Genomic DNA, 19,009 nt, shown 5'->3' on the forward strand with positions numbered 1-19,009 from the left:
AGAATTTTCAAAGATTATGGAGAGGGGTTCAAAAATTTCTTCTGCTATCTCCTTCAGTACTCTGGGGTGTAATTCATCTGGACCTGGAGACTTGAATTCATTTAGGTTAGCTAAGTGTTTCCTCACTATCTTTCTGTTTATAGATATCCTGGATTCTTCTATTCCCTTAATAGGACAGTGAATAACAGTTGATGTTACATTTCCTTTCTGAGAGAAAACAGATGCAAAATAGGAATTTAAAAGTTCAGCCTTCTCAACATCCTGTCTTACCATTTCATCATTTTCATCCTGTAAAAATCCTATAGCATCTTTGACTTTTCTTTTACTTTTGACATATCCCCAAAATCCTTTATTATTGTTTTTGACATCTCTTGCAAGCCTCAATTCATTTTCAGCTTTAGCTAATCTGATTTGTGCTCTGCAGGTTCTGCAGACAGCATTATATTCTTCTTTAGATATGCCTCCCTCTTTCCATTTTATAAACATTTTTTTCTTCCTTTTTAGCATGTGCTTAAGTTCTGTGTTCATCCATCCTGGTTTCCTTAAATGCTTCCTATTCTTCCCTCTTTTCGGAATTGTTAACAACTGTGCTTTGAGAATTTCATTTTTCAAGATTTCCCATCCCTCCTGGACATTTTTGTCTTTTAGGATATCCAGCCATTGGATCCATCCAATTCTCTTTCTGAATCCCTTAAAATCTGCCTTTCTGAAATCTAACCTTGACGTCTGAGTCTTCACAGGTCTTCCGCCTCTAGTTATCCAAAATTCTAAAATAGCATGGTCACTACCTCCTAGGGTCCCAGCCACTTTTACCTCCTCAACCATTTCCTCCCTGTTTATAAGGATTAGATCCAAGGTAGCAGTTCCCCTTGTTTTCTCCCTTACCTTTTGGAAGATAAAGTTGTCAGCAAGAGAGGATAAGAATTTCCTTGACCTGTTAGTTTTGCCTGAGAGAGATTCCCAACAAATGTCTGGATAGTTGAAATCTCCCATGACAACTATGTCATATTTTTTGGAGAACTTGGCCATTTGATGCATAAAGAGTTCATCCATATCTTCAGCTTGCACAGGCGGCCTGTAGTAAATGCCTACAATGGTGTCCTTTCCATTGTTCTGTCCTTGTATTCTTACCCAAACAGTTTCCACAGAACTCCCAGTCTCTGAAGCTTCAATCTCTGTGCAGATATACGTGTTTCTAACATACAATGCGACACCCCCTCCTCGTTTATCAAGTCTGTTTCTTGCAAATAAGTTGTATCCTTCTAGTCTTGTATTCCAATCATGTATATTGTCCCACCAAGTTTCAGTGATTCCAATGACATCATATTTCTTTTCCTGTGTTAGTAGTTCCAATTCTCCTTGTTTGTTGCCCATGCTTTGTGCATTAGTATAGAAGCATTTTAGTTTGTGATTGGTTTCTCTTTCTCCAATATTTTTATTAATTAGATTCTTTCGTCTTTGTTCTTCCTTTCCACTTCTAATAGCAGAGTTCTCAATAGCATTTGTCAGGTGTATGGCTTTTTCTGGTCTTTTGCTTCCCTTCCCATGTTGTTCTAGTTTAAAGCTCTCCTTACAAGTGTAGCAAGGCGACTTCCAAATACATGCTTTCCAGTCTTCGTAAGGTGCACCCCATCTCTAGCAAGTAGTCCATCGTATAAGTAGTTCACTCCGTGATCCAGAAATCCAAATCTTTGCTGACGGCACCATCGACGTAGCCAGTTGTTCACCTGCAGAATCTTATTCCACCTCCTTGTTCCATGGCCATCCACTGGGAGGATGGAAGAGAAGACCACCTGCCACCTGCCACCAATTGGTGGCTGACGTCTCCTCTCATCTCCCTAGGACGGTCATTCCTCCCCTTTCACTGGCAGATTGTGACAACGGATGCCACCCTCCTCGGCTGGGGGGGCAGTGTTCCGCAATCACACTGTTCAGGGTCGTTGGTCAACTCAGGAGTCAGCCCTGCCATTCAACGTCCTCGAGATACAAGCGATTTATCTGTCTCTCGTTCACTGGGAGAGACTTCTCAGGGGACTGCCTATCCGGATTCAGACAGACAATGCCATGGTGGTGGCATATGTCACACGCCAGGGAGGGACGCGGAGTGTCTCAGCCCTGGCAGAAATGTCCAAGATTCTTCATTGGGCGGAGGCTTCAGTCCCGGCAATATCCGCAGTACACATTCCCGGCGTGGACAATTGGGGCGCCGATTTCTCAGCCGCGAGGATCTCGCGGCGGGAGAGTGGTCCCTACATCCGGAAGTATTTCTTCAACTTGCTGTCGTGGGGAACCCCGGACGTAGATCTGCTAGCTTCTCGCCTCAACAGAAAAGTTCCACAGTTTGTATCCAGGGCTCGAGATCCTCTCGTGGTGGGCGCCAATGCTCTGGCCATTCCTTGGTCACAGTTCGAGCTCCCCTACCGGTTTCCTCCCCTGCCTCTTCTTCCCAGGCGGCTGAAGAAAATCAAGGCGGAAGGAATTTCAGTCCTCCTCTTCGTCCCGAATTGGCCCAGTAGGGATTGGTTCGCGGACATCGCCAACCTTCTCGCGGACGCCCTCTGGAAGCTTCCAGACTGAGCAGATCTGCTGTCTCAAGGTCCGATTTGCCACCCCAATTCTCGGCCGCTCAATTTAACGGCGTGGCTGTTGAGGCCGAGGTTTTGCAACGATCAGGATTTTCCGATCGAGTTATTCATACCATGATCTGAGCCAGGAAGCCATCGTCTTCCAAGATTTATTGCCGTTCTTGGAAGAACTATTTCACTTGGTGCGAGATCAATGACATTCCGCCCATGTGTTGTTTCGCTCCCTTCTGTCCTGGCGTTCCTTCAAGCGGGGCTGGATGCGGGTCTTGCCCTCAGCTCTTTAAAGGGTCAAGTGTCGGCGCTGTCCATTTTATTTCGGAAGACGGCTCCCGTCCTCAGGTTAAAACCTTCCGTCAAGGTGTGGCTCACATGGTTCCTCCGTACCGAGCGCCCGTAGATCCATGGGATCTTAATCTGGTTCTCGAGGTTCTGCAAGGTCCTTCCTTTAAACCTCTCTGGGATGTTTCCCTTTCTCTCCTTTCGTGGAAAGTAGCCTTTCTGGCAGCCATCACCTCCATCCGGCGCGCGTCGGAATTGGCGGCCCTCTCTTGCCGCTCTCTTGGTATTCTACCAGGACAAGGTAGTTCTGCGGCCTCCGCCCTCTTTCCTTCCTAAGATTGTGTCCACTTTCCACCTGAATGAGGACATTGTTCTCCCGTCCTTTTGTCCGGGTCCAGCTCACCCTCGGGAGCGGTCCTTGAACAAGCTGGACTTGGTCAGGGCGATGAATGTCTACCTAACTAGGATGACTTCTTGCGGAAGACAGATTCTTTCTTCATCATTCCAGATGGGGCGCGGAAAGGTCACCCGGCCTCCAAAGCTACTATTGCTCGCTGGATCAGATCGGCAATTTTGGAGGCCTACCGGGTCAAACAACGAGTGGTCCCTCCGGGAATTAGAGCGCACTCTACCCGGGCAGTGGGTGCCTCCTAGGTGGTACGTCACAGAGCTTCCGCGCTGCAGCTTTACGAAGCTGCAACCTGGTCATCGGTTCACACGTTTGTAAAATTCTACAAGGTCCATACCTACGCTTCGGCAGATGCCAGCCTAGGTAGAAGGATCCTGCAGGCTGCGGTAGTGAGTCCGCTGGCCTGATGGAAGTTTGTTTTTCCCACCCCAGGGACTGCTTTGGGACGTCCCATGGTCTCTGTGTCCCCCAATAAGGCGAACGAGAAAACAGGATTTTTGGGTTGCTTACCGTAAAATCTGTTTCTCGGAGCCTTCATTGGGGGACACAGCACCCTCCCATGTTCTACAACTCTTGTTATTATGTTGGTTGGTTTGAGTTGTCTGTTCTGTTTTCAATCTATTCTGTTACTTCTCCTACTGCTTTCTCACTAACTGAGGAACTTCCTGCCGGTCGGTGGGGTGTACACTGCGGAGGAGGAGCTAACCTTTTTTTGTGCATAGTGTCAGCCTCCTAGTGGCAGCAGCATACACCCCATGGTCTCTGTGTCCCCCAATGAAGGCTCCGAGAAACAGATTTTACAGTAAGCAACCCAAAAATCCTGTTTTTTCTATTCTCAAATTAAATAGCAAAAGCCTGCTGATATATTTCTTTTAAATCCAATAATGGCACATTCGCTGCGCTTTGCAGCATATTCAGTAACATGACGCAGCAATAGGTCTCATTGCCCTGTTAGAGGACTGTTAAGGTAAGGACACAATCCGACAAGTATATTTTCGGTTTATTTGTGCGACGAATGGCTCACGGACCAATTGTAGCTAATGTGCTAAACCTTAGATGACTGTCCTTGGCAGTCTGCTGTCCCATCCAATTTCACTTTATGCACATGCATGCTTGGCTTAGCTGAGCGTACATATGTTATGAATGGGAGGAGGTTAGTAACCTACCACTAGACAGCTACTGGTGGCTGCTTATCTTCCATGAAAATCCAAGAAGCCAGAGGGTATCAGGAAAGCACCATACACATTAGATAGTTTGCAGGTCCCATCATTGTTAATCTCGTACGTACCTCTACCTTTATCTGCCACTTTTCCGACTACAGTGCAGGCCACTCTAAAGCCTTGCCCATTTTGTGAAACACTTTGTAAATGGAAAAAATGCCATTTGTAAAACCATTGTATTTAATACAGATGTGAAGAAGGTTTCCTTTTATGTCTGGAGTTCCTTTGCCGTTTATCTCTTCCCTGCTATAGAAGTATGGAAACAAGAAGATTTTAGATGAAAGCCGCAGGGAAGTCATTAGCTTGTGTATCATTAAACATCTGTATTTCATTACATCTATGGGCCGCTGACTCCAGTTATTTTGGAAGATTTGTCTACCATCCAGTTATAGGCAGTTTAGCCATAAAGCGGTAATTCCTTAGTGGGAGAGGAAGGCTGTCTGACTTAGGATGTTTCACATCGTTCTACTTAAAGGTAAATTAACCTGATTCTGTATTGTAATAAATGGAGCTAAATTAAGGGGATTTTGGTGACCTCTATTTAGTAAGGTATTTTTTGTTGGAATTTCCACACTAATGTTTTCATGAAATTCTGGGAAGTAAATAAGGTCTATACATCTATAACATCTGTGATCTGTTATCAGAGTATGCTGCTCTGTGCGGGACCAACATAGTATGGATAAAGGTAAAAAATGGTCCAAAAGCAATAGAGAATACAATACATATTTATAAGTGTGTTGTAAAGTGAATGGTGGATCCTGTGGGTGGGGGTCCCATTGTAAATCCTTCCTGTAATGATGGTGAGATGACTGCTAAGAAGTGATCTCTACATAATTTTCAGCCTAATATTTATTAGGTGTAGTGTGAAAATTGCAAGATTTCCCACATGACCACTGCAGCCAGTCACTGGTTTTAGAGGTGACACTGTTTTTTCTTAAAGCCATTTTAGTTTCAGATCAATGTGATCAATGAGTGAGGCAACCTATATCTCTTCTCATTTTTTTTTTTTCCGCTGGTTATTGAAGGGCTCATTAAGCTTTGAAAGCGACACCGATAAGGACAAGTGTATTGAAGCTTTGAAGAATAAAATCCAGAAGTTGGAAGATGAGAATAGAGACTTTTTGGCCGCCTTGGAAGATGCCATGGAGCAGTACAAAATACAGGTATCCAGCTATAACCAATTGTTTGTCCTGCATTATAAGACATCCCTGGCATGCTGAATATTGGGTCGTGTTGCTGAGACCACCACCAGCTGCCTCTGTGTCTCCCAGTCAGTATGTGACTGACTAGAGAGCATCTGTGCATGCAAAGCTTTATTTACCACTATACCTTACTGATTTGCTATAAATGTCTGCTGTACGCCGCTTCTCTACGACCATTCAGGAGCTTAAAAACGATAGGTAATTCCATGAGTCGTGGCACGCATGCAACAGTTCATAGTGTCCATGCCCACACTGTCGCGCACCAACCAGCCCTGCTTGCTTCATGCTACATCATTATATCATTACTAGATGGTGGCCCGATTCTAACGCATCGGGTATTCTGGAATATCTCGCTCTCTCCGCGCCGCAAATCTCCCGACGGAGGCGTGCGTCGTTCAAATGCCCTGATTGGACGCACCTGGCCGGCCGCGACCAATCAGCACCGCGGGATTTCCGTTACAGACAGACAGAATTAGACGATTATATAGTAGATTGGTGTATCGTACATGCCCACTTTCCATCTGTATGCACGCAGGGATGTGTTCTTAGATGCGTGTCACCGTTATTGTCGCGCCTTATTAATAGCTCAACCTCTCCTCTGTGTTATTTATGCTCATTAGTGGTGACACATCCATACATGCTCTTCATTTTGTCATGTGATTTGTTACTGGAAGAACATTTCCCTTCTTTATGACCTCAAATTCAGTGTGCCATATTATCGACGCATATTTTCTCTATCATTTTATTGGGGGACACAAGAAACCCATGGCTGCTGCCACTAGGAGGCTACAGCCATCGACTGACAGAGAACTACCCAGTTTTTTTGCTTAATGTCCAAGGAGGTGAACATGGATTTGTGTTCAGACCTGTCTCCCATCTTGTTTTGTTTTACTAATTATTTTCCTTTTTCTTACAGATACAGTATGTTACTTTGGGCAACAGGGTGTAACTTCTCACCCTGATTTTCCACCTAAGGGACAGAGAGCAGTGTGGTGCCGTTCACACCGTACCCTCTCTAGTCTAACAGGCAGGACCAGATCTCCCTAACACTTAAGCGTGTCTCGGGGCGGCTTGTGGCGGACTGTCCTGCTTCTCCCCCTCCTCCCAGCCGACTCCTTCCTTAGCACTGTAGTGGTGTGGGCCGGACTGGGGGGTGGTCTCTCATTTACTGCGCGCAGATGTCACAGACACAAGATGGAGGCAGATTTCGGGTACAACAGGTCCAAGTTTATTTTAGTCGTCCGTCTGACGACTCCAGCAATACACCGCACTTCTTCCACAGCCTTCTGTTTCCAGGCCCGGGTGCATACACCATACTTTTTAGCTTAATGACGTTCCTACCAGCTCGGTCACCGTGGCCGCCTTAGACCTCTTCACCAACAGCAATTTACTGGTCAGAGGTCGTCAATTTGGTATATTTCCCTCCGGGGCCTCGTCTGTTCTGCGGTTCTTCGTGTCGGGGCCACCCCCCTGACTTCCTTTCTCCTCAGTCCCCTAGTTGAGCTCTCCACACAGCACACACTTTGTCACAGACTCCTCTCCTCTTGAGCTCCTCCTGGGACTCGAACTTTCTGGAACCCTCCTGTCCTATTTATCACTTTCCCCTTTCCCTGTAACTCCGCCCCCATGACCAACGGTTTCTAAAGCCCTAAGCTGCTGTCAAGTCCTGAACTCACGCTCTCCCTTGCCATCTTGTGGTCAACCCAAAGTACTGCACTCAATCTACACTTTTCCCAGCTGTTTCCCTTCTGTCATAACTAACATCTGTCTAAAGTCCACAAACTATCCTTTCTTTTTGCTGAAAAGTCCGTCCTTCCGGTCACCTTCCCCACAGCACAACCATACAAAAATAGAATATTTCTGTCTGGGTGTCCTGAGGAAGGAGTCAATGGACTCTGAAACGCGTCAACAATAGACCTGCAATTTTATCTACTATAATTCATGTCATATTTCCAGACAGCGCAGAAACACTTCCAGTCCGGTTACTGTTATTTTCAGTAATGAAGTGTATGTATTTTACAGTATTATCTTTTTCTTTTTCTTTTTTTTCCCCTGGTAATATTCAGAGTGATAAACTGCAAGAGAGGCAAGATGAAATTGCTAAGTTGCAGTCTCACCTGGATCATGTGAGGCCTAGTCTGTCCATCACAGCCCTGCTGGAAGATGTCCATTTACTACAGATCGGGGCAAGACCGAGTACAGCGCCTCTGGTTACAAAGCCTTCGCTGACACTGGGTCAGAATACCTTTTTATCCAGCAAATGTTCACCGGCCACTCATAAGAAGGTTTGTACGAGCAGGGTGGACCTTGGTCAGTTTAGTTGATGCATTAGATTTTTGCTTTAAATGCCTCTGGGTCAGTTCAGATTAAAAGGAATCTGTCACCCCATTTTTGGACTAACAGCTACCGGCACCTCCATCAGAGGCTTATCTACAGCATTCTGTAATGCTGTTGATAAGCCCCCGATGTAACCTGAAAGAGAAGAAAAACGAGTTATATTATACTCACCCAGGGGCAGTCCGGGTCTGGTTCGGGTCCGGAGGGTGTCACGGTCCGGTCCGGCGCCTCCCATCTTGTAGCGATGATGTCCTCTTCTTTGTTTCCCGTCGCGGTTACGGCGCAGGCATACTTTTTCTGCCCTGTTGAGGGCAGAGTAAAGTACTGCCGTGCGCAGTCGCCGGACCTCTCTGACCTGGTTCGGCGCCTTCACACTGCAGTACTCTGCTCTGCCCTCAACAGGGCAGAGCAGTGCGCCTGCGCCGGAGCCACGACGGGAATCAAAGAAGGGATGTCACTGCAAGAAGATGAGAGGCGCCAAACCGCAACACCCTCCGGACCCGAACCGAACCGCCCCTTGGTGAGTATAATATAACTTGTTTTTCTTCTCTTTCAGGTTACATTGGGGGCTTATCTACAGCATTACAGAATGATGGCAGTGCCGGCAGCTGATAGTCCAAAAATGGGGTGACAGACTCCCTTTAAGTGGGATTCAGATGGAGCCCCCAATAGAGCGTTCAGTATAATAAGTCAGAAGGAGTCACTTTGGTCAGTCTCAGGTCCAGCAGCCCCTGACTTTCCTAGGAAGGCAGACACATTAACATAGTAGACTATGCTTTTGGGTCTGCCTAAAAAGATGGACGCTGCTTGAACAGAGACCAAAGTAACTCTGGCTGCGTCATTACACTGGATGTCTCTGTTGGAAGGGGTGGGGGGTCAGTAAGCAATAGTTATGCTAGTTCTGGAAGAAAACAGCAGTGGTCTGCTAATCTGTCATATTTAGTTCGCCCTATATTGTGTATATGTGGGTCATGTAATTTAGAGCTGGGGTACTAATGGGATAGCTAGGAATGGAGGTAATCCACCTTCTAACTCCTTACATGCTGCAGTCAATAGTGACCTCGGCGTGCAAGGGATTTCACAGAGGTACCATCATCCATTTTGGCGCCTCCATGACTTTGGGTGCCTATGGCAGTCAGGGTCTAACAAATTTATCTGGTACTTCCTTTTTGTGCATTCATTAGAGGAAGGATCTTTAGACTCTAAAGGAATGCCTGTCTAAAAGGCCTAATAGACAGCAATGTGGTATTATAATACTGATATATAGATAATATAAGTCCCCAAGTGAAATGAAAAAAATAAATAACCCACAAAAGTCCCATTTCTATATCAAAAGGACTTCATTATGTAAAAAGAAAAGACCTACAGACAATGCTCCCGCTAGGGCTGGCATATGACATTGCTAATGTTGGAAAAGTCATCCGTGCGTGAGCTGGGACAACCTCTTACAAGGCCTGGTTTTTAGCTTATATCATCAAAATATTTAAAACAATAAAAATTGTAAAGTTTTAATAAAAAATATATATATGTTAAAACTTTTTTAATGGTAAAAAAATAGGAAAAATGATCTAAGAAACTTTAATATTTTCAACTATGAAACACTGGAGGGAGCAGCTGCTCATATTTGACATGAAAATCTGGTGTACTGCTAGCTTGCATTACTACCAGGGCTGTGGCGTCTGTAAGCCAAAACTCCGACTCCTCAATTTCCCACTCTTGACACACTGATAGCAACACCGCAGAAGAAATGCTAGCACAGGCTTCCAGTATCCGTTGTTTTAGATGCTGCACATCTTATATTTTCACAGCATAAACAATTGCCTTCAGATGACCCCAAAGGTAAAAGTCTAAGGGGGTCAGATCGGGAAACCGTGGCCATTCAACTGGCCCACAATGACCATTCCACTTTCCAGGAAACTGTTCATGTAGGAATGCTCGGACCTGACACCCATATGATGGTATGGTGTGGTATATGGGGTACAAAGATAATGGGGCCATTCTTCATCAATGGATACCTCAATGCCACTGGATATCTGAAATTGCTACATGATGATATGTTGTCCTCTTTATGCACTGAAGAGTTTTTCCAGAAAGATGGTGCACCACCACATTATGGGTGTTAGGTCCGAGCAGTCCTACAAGGAATCTGACCCTCTTAGACTAGCATTTCTTCTGCGGTGTTGCTATGAGTGAGTGAGTCAAGAGTGGGAGAAGAGGGTTGCATTGACAATCCAACACAATGGGCATCACTTTGAACACATTTTATAAGTGGTCATAAACTTGTAAATAACTCATGAAAGGATAAAGTTACGTTAAAACCAAGCATACCATTGCTTTTCTTGTGAAATTCTCAATAAGTTTCATGTGTCACATGACGCTCTTCCCATTGGAAAAAATAAAGTTGGATCCAAAATGGCCGACTTCAAAAAGGCCACCATGGTCACCACCCATCTTGAAAAGTTTCCCCACTCCCATATACTAATGTGCCACAAACAGGAAGTTGATATCACCAACCATTCTAATTTTATTTAGGTGTATCCATATAAATGGCCCACCCTGTACAATGCTCAGGTTTTTTTTTGCATTGTTTTAGCTAGCTGGGATGTCTGAAAAAATGCAGTTGTGACATTTAGATTATCTTCTTGTCTGTGAAGTGGTTAATTCATTAGACACTAGACTTCTACGGATGTTGTGATCCCAACTAAAGTAGCATGTAAAAGTTTAGGCACCCTTGGTCAAAAGAGGCATTTTTTGTACTTACCGTAAAATCTCTTTCTTGGAGCCTTCGTTGGGGGACACAGGTTACCATGGGTGTATGCTGCTGTCGCTAGGAGGCTGACACTATGCAAGTAAGAAAAAGTTAGCTCCGCCCCGGCAGTATACACCTACCAACAGGCACAAATTACCTCAGTTGGTGCTAAAGCAGTATTAGGAGCAACATAAGAACTCAACCTATGTACCAAATAACGGCATATTAGCCAACACGGTACAACATTAAGGGAGGGTGCTGTGTCCCCCGATGAAGGCTCCAAGAAAGAGATTTTATGGTAAGTACCAAAAATCCCTCTTTCTCTCTCGCGTCATTGGGGGACACAGGTTACCATGGGACATCCAAAAGCAGTCCCAAGGGTGGGAAAGAAATGCTGAGAGAAGGGTACTTAGGTCGACCAGTGGGAGACCGCCGCCTGTAGTATCTTCCTACCCAAGCCTGCGTCAGCGGAGGCGTGAGTATCTACCTTGTAAAATCTCTGAAAGTATGGAGAAACGACCAGGTAACAGCCTTGCAAACCTGCAAGGCCGAAGCCTGGTGACGAATGGCCCAGGAAGCTGCTACAGCCCGGGTAGAGTGAGCCCTCATTCCCGGAGGAGGCTGTTTGTCCTGGACGCAGTATGCCTCCGGAACTGCAGAGCGAATCCAACTAGCAATGGTGAAATTGGGAGGCTGGAAATCCTTTCCGACGAACTTCAGTGACGACAAGCAGGGAATCGGACTGACGAAAGGAAGCAGTCCTAGCAAAGTAGACTCGAATTGCCCTGACGAAGTCCAGCTTGTGGAGGGATCTCTCCAAGGGATGAGTTGGAGAGGGACACAGAGAGGGGAGGACGATGTCCTCATTGATGTGAAAGACAGAGACTACCCTTGGCAGAAAGGCAGGAACCGGTCTGAGAACTACCTTATCCTGGTGCAAAACTAGGAAGGGAGAAGGGCAGGATAATGCTGGCAACTCTGAAACCTTCCCAATAGAGGTGATGGCAACCAGGAAGGCCACCTTCCACGAGAGTAGGGAAAAAGAAATATCCTGAATTGGCTCAAAAGGCGCACGCTGGAGGGCGCTCAAAACAAGATTTAGATCCCATGAATCGACCAGAGACTGGTAAGGAGACGCTATGTGAGCGACACCCTGAAGAAAAGTCTTCACCTGGGAAAGAGAAGCCAGATCCCTTGGAAGAGGATAGCCAGAGTGGACGCCTGACTCTCTAAGGTACTGAGGGAAAGGCCTAAATCGAGACCCGTCTGTAGAAATCCAAGAATGGAGGAAAGAGAAAAAGACATAGGAAACAAACGGTAGACCTCACACCACCGAAAGAAGGCTTTCCAACATCTGTGATAGATGCGTGATGATGCTGGTTTCTTTGCCTTAATCATGGTCTGGATGACCTTGTGGGAAAAACCTGCGTCCCTTAGGACCACGGCCTCAACGGCCATGCCATTAAATTCAGAGACCGAGAAATCGGGTGGAAGAGGGGCCCTTGCGATAGAAGGTCTGGACGGTCTGGAAACCTCCAGGGAACGTCCGAGAGTAAGTTCACTAGCTCTGCATACCAGGCCCTCCGTGGCCAATATGGAGCAACTGACAGAACGGGGACCCCTACTGCTCTTATCTTCACAATCCTTGGAATCTGGGGAAGAGGTGGGAACAGATAAGGCATGCGAAACTGAGACCACGGGATCACAAGTGCTTCGCAACCGACTGCCATCGGATCCCGAGACCTGGCTACGTATCGGGGAACCTTGTGGTTTGCTCGAGACTCCATGAGGTTGACATCCGGAACACCTCCTCAGACAAATTTGATGGAAGACGGCAGGGATAAGAGACCACTCGCCTGACACAAGCCGCTGACGGCTCAGGAAATCAGCTTCCTAGTTGTTCACCCCTGGAATGTGGACGGCCAATATGGCGGGAACATGGCTTTTCGCCCATCGCCAAATCTTTGCCACCTCCAGCATGATCTGCATGCTGTGAGATCCGCCTTGGTGATTTATGTACGCCACGGCCGTGGCGTTGTTCGACTGGCTGCGGACCGGATTTCCCGCGAGGATGGACTGCCAGCAGATGAGGGCAAGAAGAATTACCCTGATCTCCAAGAGACTGATTGGGAGGAGAGTCTCCTGAGCATCCCAGCGGCCCTGTGCAGGGAGGAGGAGGAAAACCACTCCCCAACCCAGGAGACTGACATCAGTGTTGATGACTTGCCTCCGAATGGGAAGGAAGGATCTCCCGCGTAGGACAGAGGTGGGAAGCATCCACCAGGTTAGGGATTGCCTCGCCTTGAGAGGCAGAAGCACCGGTCGGTCCAGGGAAATTGTAGTCTTGCCCAGGCAGGCAGGATGGCCAGCTGGAGAGGGCGGGAGTGAAACTGGGCATACGGCACTGCTTCCATGGAGGCAATCATCTTCCCCAGGATTCTCATGCAGAGCCGATGGGAAAGAGGGACCGGGCGCTTTAGGGCTTTGATCCCCTGTCGGAGGGTCGAAAATTTCTTCTGTGGAAGGAAGACTCAAGCTTGGCTGGTAACGAATTCCATGCCCAGCAATACGAGACGCTGAGTTGGGATCAGGGTCAACTTCTCTTATCCAGCCGAGACGCCGCAGCGTGTCCAGAGTGATCTGGAGGCTTTGATCGCAGTCTCGGCGAGATGGACCCTTGACCAGAAGATCGTCGAGATAAAGGATTATAAGAATTCCCTTAGAACGAAGGATGGCCCTGACCGTCGCCATGATCTTCGAGAAGACCCAGGGAGCGGACGCCAGACTGAATGGGAGAGCCTTGAATTGGTAAAGGCGTTCCTGTATGGCAAACCGTAGGAACCTCTGATGCTGCACACAAATAGGAACATGCAAATAAGTGTCCTGAATGTCCACAGAGCAAAGATATTCTCCTGGCTCCGTGGAGGCGATCACCGAGCACAAGGACTCCATTTGAAAACAGCGAACCAGAAGGTGACGATTCAACTGCTTGAGGTCCAAGATCTGGCGAAGGGAACCGTCCTTTTTCGGGAAAAACCGTTTGTGCCAAGGAACGGGTACGATTACTCCTGAGTTTAGGAGGGAAGAGACAGCCCGGGAGAGCCCTGGGACCTGAGAGGGCTGTGTTGGTGGACGAGAAAGAAAGCAACGTCCCCTTGGGGGCAAAGAAAATTCTCTCTTGTAGTCTGAGGTGACAATCTCCCTGACCTAGGTATTGTCGACCGCCGCCTACCAAGTCTCCTTGAAAAGAAGAAGCCTGCCTCCCACCCTGAAAAAATTCCCAGGAGGGTGTGACCCGTGATTTTGAGGAAAATCTGTGCCCACGAGAACCGGAGGGCTTGGAGGGGCGGCTCCTAGACCTCCATCGAGGGGTAGGTTTGAAGGAAGGTTTCCCTTTGTGTGGATAAACGGTCTTGCTGGGAGGATCCGCCTGAAGAAGAGAAAGGTCCGACCGAAATTATCTGGTCCAGCTTGGCTCCAAGGAGCCTGGAGCCCTGGCACGGTAGGCCAGTGAGATTATTTTTTTTTTTCTTGGAAGCTGGATCCGCGTTCCACACCTTCAACCAAAGGACGCGGCGAAAAACAATAATGTTGCTGTTTGCTCTTGCAGAGCAAGCAGCAGTATCCAGGGAGGCATTCAACAGGTATTTACCCGCATGGGCAATTTGGTCTACCAAATCTGCTAATGGCTAAAGCCTCGATATGTCTGTCCGTAGCGTCCTTGAGAGATGCCGCATCGGGAATGGACAGGACTGTGTGGGATGCTAAGGGTGAGACCGGCGTGTCCGCCTTAGGAGAATCAGACCCTTTGCTGACAAGGTCTGAACTAAATGGGTGAAGAATGTCTAGCCGACGGTGACCACCATCTTCATCTCAGCCCTCTCCGAGGATAGGGGTGAGGAGGGGAAAAGGCAAGGACTTGCCGCCAATAGTCACCCTGAAACATCCATAAGGGTGACGGGACAAAGTCCTGCCTGCGGGTCCGAGAATGGGCGATGTGGGTGATACCACACTGCTCTCTCGGTCGCATAAATGTGGGAAAACGGTGAGAAATCTGCACCCTGTTACCCGATGAGCTGTATTTGAAAAATAAAGGGGAAATGATTAATACATTCACACAGAAACTTCTGTGAAAGAAGAAACACTGCGGGTCTGGTGTTAGATCCAGGTCTGCCTCCTACAGACACTAAGCTTAAACTGGGGTAATTTGTGCCTGTCGGTAGGTGTATACTGCCAGGGGGAGCTAACTTTTTCTTATTTGCATAGTGTCAGCCTCCTAGCGACAGCAGCATACACTCATGGTAACCTGTGTCCCCCAATGAAGCGAGAGAGAAATTACTGTTATTGTGAACAATTAATGTAACCTTCAACTTGCTTATCTTGAAAATGCCTAAAGTTAAACATGAGCCATTTCCTTTGTTTTAGTCCAAAAAAAATGTATTGTCTTTTTTTTTTTTTTTTCATTTTAAAAATTACATAAAGGAAAATGGGTCAATGCAAAAGTTTGGGCACTTTTGGAGATTTCTGTGCTCAGATAACTTTAACCCAAGGTTTCAGACCTTAATTAGCTTGTTAGGGTTATGGCTTGTTCACTGTCATTGTTAGGAAAGGCCAGGTGATGCAAATTTTCCAGCTTTATAAAAATCCAGCCTCCTCTAAACTTGTGCCAAAACACAGCAGCCATGGGTTCTTCTAAACAGCTGCCTAGCACTCTGAAATTGAAAATGTTGGCGGCCCACAAAGCAGGAGGAGGCTATAAGAAGATGGCAAAGCATTTTCAAGTTGCCCTTTCCTCAGTTCGAAATGTAATTAAGAAATGGCAGCTACCAGGAACAGTGGAGGTCAAGATAAGGTCTCGAAGACCAAGCAAAATTTCAGTGAAAGCTGCTTGAATGGTTGCTAGAGAGGCAAATTAGGACCCCTGCTTGACTGCAGAAGACCTTTAGAAAGATTTAGCAGACTTTGGAGTTGTGGTACATTGGTCTACTGTTCAGAGACACCTGCACAAATATGGAAGAGTCATCAGAAGAAAACATCTCCTGCATCCTCACCATAAAATTCAGCACCATAAGTATACAAAAGAACATGTAAACAAGCCTGATACATTCTAGAAACAAGTACTGTGGACCGATGAGGTTAAAATAGAACTCTTTGGCCACAATGGTCAAAGCTGTACGTGGAGAAATAAAGGCACAAGATTACAGGAAAAGAACCTCTCCCCAACCATAAATCATGGGGGTAGATTATTCATGCTTTGGGATTGTGTTGCAGCCAATGGTGCGGGCCTCCTGACCTGAGCTTGACAGCCTACAGCATGTATGGGGTTGTTGACTATTGGTCAGTAGACTCGTGGATATTCTGTGCATCATGTTTCATAAACGGACCATGATAAGCAGAATTTTCTGAATGAGTCTGTAGCAGAGCTAAGGCAGTGACAGTCCACGCACCAGGAAATCAGCGGTGGTGACAGAAGGGTTGGGCACCAGGAAATCAGCTGCAGCGAGAACACATCAGGCAGCCTGACATTGTACTACTAATGCCTGGCTAGCAACCGCAGCTGTACAGTTCACAGCTGATGCAGACACAGCATAGGAGATGGTCAGTTTCTGACCTCATCTCTTATGGCCTTTCTGCTGTGTTTACTGTGTGTAAGTGTCCTGCTGTGACACTTAGGCTGTGTGCACACGGTGCGGTTTCTGTTGCGTTTCCGCAGCGGTTTTGCCGCTGCGGAAACGCAGCAGTTCCGCTGACCAAGTACAGTACAATGAAACCCTATGGGGTTTCAAAAACGCTGTGCTGACGGTGCGGTTTTTTCCGCGCGGTTTTGCTGCGGTTTACAAACCGCAGCATGTCAATTGTTTGTGCGGTTTCCGCAGCGGTTTCATACCTCTACCATAGTAGAGGTGTGAAACCGCAGGGCAAAACCGCAGACCAAAACGCAGGAAAACCGCAGGTCACTTTACCTGCGGTTTTACCTGCGTTTCCGCGCGGAAAAAACCGCAGCGGAATCCGCAACGTGTGCACATAGCCTTACACCCCAGCAAATAAAAATGGCAGTCCCCTGAGGATGGAAAAAAATATATATAATTTGTTATAGTCATAGTGAACTACTTTCAGAATATTTTGTTTAGATAATAAACAAATTATGATACATTACCTTTAAGGAGTTAAATCATACTGCTTATCACTTATATCATACATCTATTGCACATGGTTTCAGAGGTTTTATTTAACATGGCATCATTCAGTCTAGTGCCTGGATCTTCATTGTTATTCCAGATTTCAGAAAGTGTTGCTTCTTTGTCTAAGGAGCTTACAAGGAATTTTCGGAGTGGAACCCAGAAGCTTGTGTCCAGCATGGAGGAGGCAGACACTGTGCTGTACAAACACTTCAGTGAGGACTCTGATCTGTCAGGACAGTCAGATGGAGAAGAGACCAAAGAAAATGAAGAATCTGAAAGGGAATCTAACAAGCCTCTTACTCGCAGCAGGTAGCCATTTCCTTTACTTTTTTCCAGTTATTTGGAGGTTTTTATATAAACTTTTTTTTATCTTTTTGTCAAAGTATATTTTCCTATAGATAAACATGGTTATAAATGTTAATTGGATTTATTTAGGTATATTCATTTAATCTTCAGGAGGATAAACGAGGGTTCTGGCGAATGAAATATCAATAGGAATTCTTGGAAAAACATGAAGACATGGCTAAATGTAAATGAAAAAAGCTATTCAAAGCTTTTAGCAAATTGTGATCCGCATTATCAAATGGCAAGGGTGATTTATTTATATTTTGAATTACAGTTTTGTTTGTAAACTGATGTTTTTTTTGTATAATATATTATGGAGGATGTTCGGCCACTCAAAAATGATCAGTTTTCTAATTATTTAAAAAATATAAATTTGGAAAATATGACTTGCATGTGTATTCAGTCCCCTGTAGACTGATACCCCTAAATAAATTCCTGAGTGACCAATTGCTTCCAGAAGTCACATAATTAGTAAACTAAGTCCACCTGTGTGTTATTTATTCTCAGTATACAGATGCATCTCACAAAATTAGAATATCATCAAAAAGTTAATTTATTTCAGTTCTTCAATACAAACAGAGTGATCTATTTCAAGTGTTTATTTCTGTTAATGCTGATGATTATGGCTTACAGCCAATAAAAACCTAAAAGCCATTATCTCTGTAAATTAGAATACTTTACAACACCAGCTTGAAAAATGATTTTAAAATCCGAAGTGTTGGCCTACTGAAATGTACCGTATTTTCCGCTTTGTAAGACGCACTTTTTTTCCCCCAAAATTGAGGGGAAAAAGGGGGTGCGTCTTACAAAGAGGATATACATTTGCGCTGCCACTGAGGGTACTTGCCGCGGCACTCTGTGCCCTGATGCTGCCGCTGCGCTGTCCGCCACCGCCGCGCTCCTGTCCCCCGGTGGTTTCTTCCGCCCCACCGCCGCCGCCGCGCTCTGTCCCGTTCAGCGTGGGGGGGTCTCTGTCGCTCCATGCCTGCTTTCTTCCTGGAAAATGGCCGCCGCGCATGCGCAGACGGACATCTCGGCACTGAAATCTCGGGAGATGAGATTTCAGCGCTGAAATCTCATCTCCCGAGATTTCAGTGCCGAGATGTCCGTCTGCGCATGCGCGGCGGCCATTTTCCAGGAAGAAAGCAGGCATGGAGCGACAGAGACCCCCCCACGCTGAACGGGACAGAGCGCGGCGGCGGCGGTGGGGCGGAAGAAACCACCGGGGGACAGGAGCGCGGCGGAAGAAACCACCGGGGGACAGGAGCGCGGCGGTGGCGGACAGCGCAGCGGCAGCATCAGGGCACAGAGTGCCACGGCAAGTACCCTCAGAATGGGACAGAGCGCGGCGATGGCGGCAAACACCGGGGGATAGGAGCGTGGCGGTAAGAACCGGGGGACAGAGCGTGGTGGTGGCGGTAAGAACCGGGGGAGAGCGCGGCGGTGGTGGCAAGCAGGCACCGGGGGACAGCGTGGCGGTGGTGGCAAGCACTGGGGGACAGAGTGCGGCGGTGGTGGCAAGCAGGCACCGGGGGACAGAGCGTGGCGGTGGTGGCAAGCATCAGGGGACAGAGGGCGGCGGCAGTAACAGACACCGGCAGCGGCACGCTGCACATCAAAACACCCCCTCATCCCAGCAGCAATGTTCCACTCCGGCCTCCTCCATCACCACCCCTGGTAAGCAATAAGACGCATGGATTA

General features: G+C 46.9%; 1 protein-coding gene across 3 annotated transcripts in view; it reads left to right on the forward strand.

The window, feature by feature from the left end:
* Positions 1–19,009, forward strand: part of KIF7 (kinesin family member 7) — a 107,402-nt gene that overhangs the window by 24,226 nt on the left and 64,167 nt on the right. For 2 of the 3 annotated variants that reach the window (XM_073568688.1, XM_073568687.1), the window contains exons 6-8: positions 5,519–5,656; positions 7,762–7,980; positions 17,061–17,272. In XM_073568688.1, coding sequence (XP_073424789.1) covers positions 5,519–5,656; positions 7,762–7,980; positions 17,061–17,272 — 569 coding nt within the window. The remainder of the gene's footprint in view (positions 1–5,518; positions 5,657–7,761; positions 7,981–17,060; positions 17,273–19,009) is intronic. The other variant, XM_073568689.1, reaches the window with a different exon arrangement.

Source organism: Dendrobates tinctorius, unplaced genomic scaffold, assembly GCF_039654945.1.
Source record: "Dendrobates tinctorius isolate UK_male_01 unplaced genomic scaffold, ASM3965494v1 ptg000022l, whole genome shotgun sequence".
Lineage (NCBI taxonomy): Eukaryota > Metazoa > Chordata > Amphibia > Anura > Dendrobatidae > Dendrobates > Dendrobates tinctorius.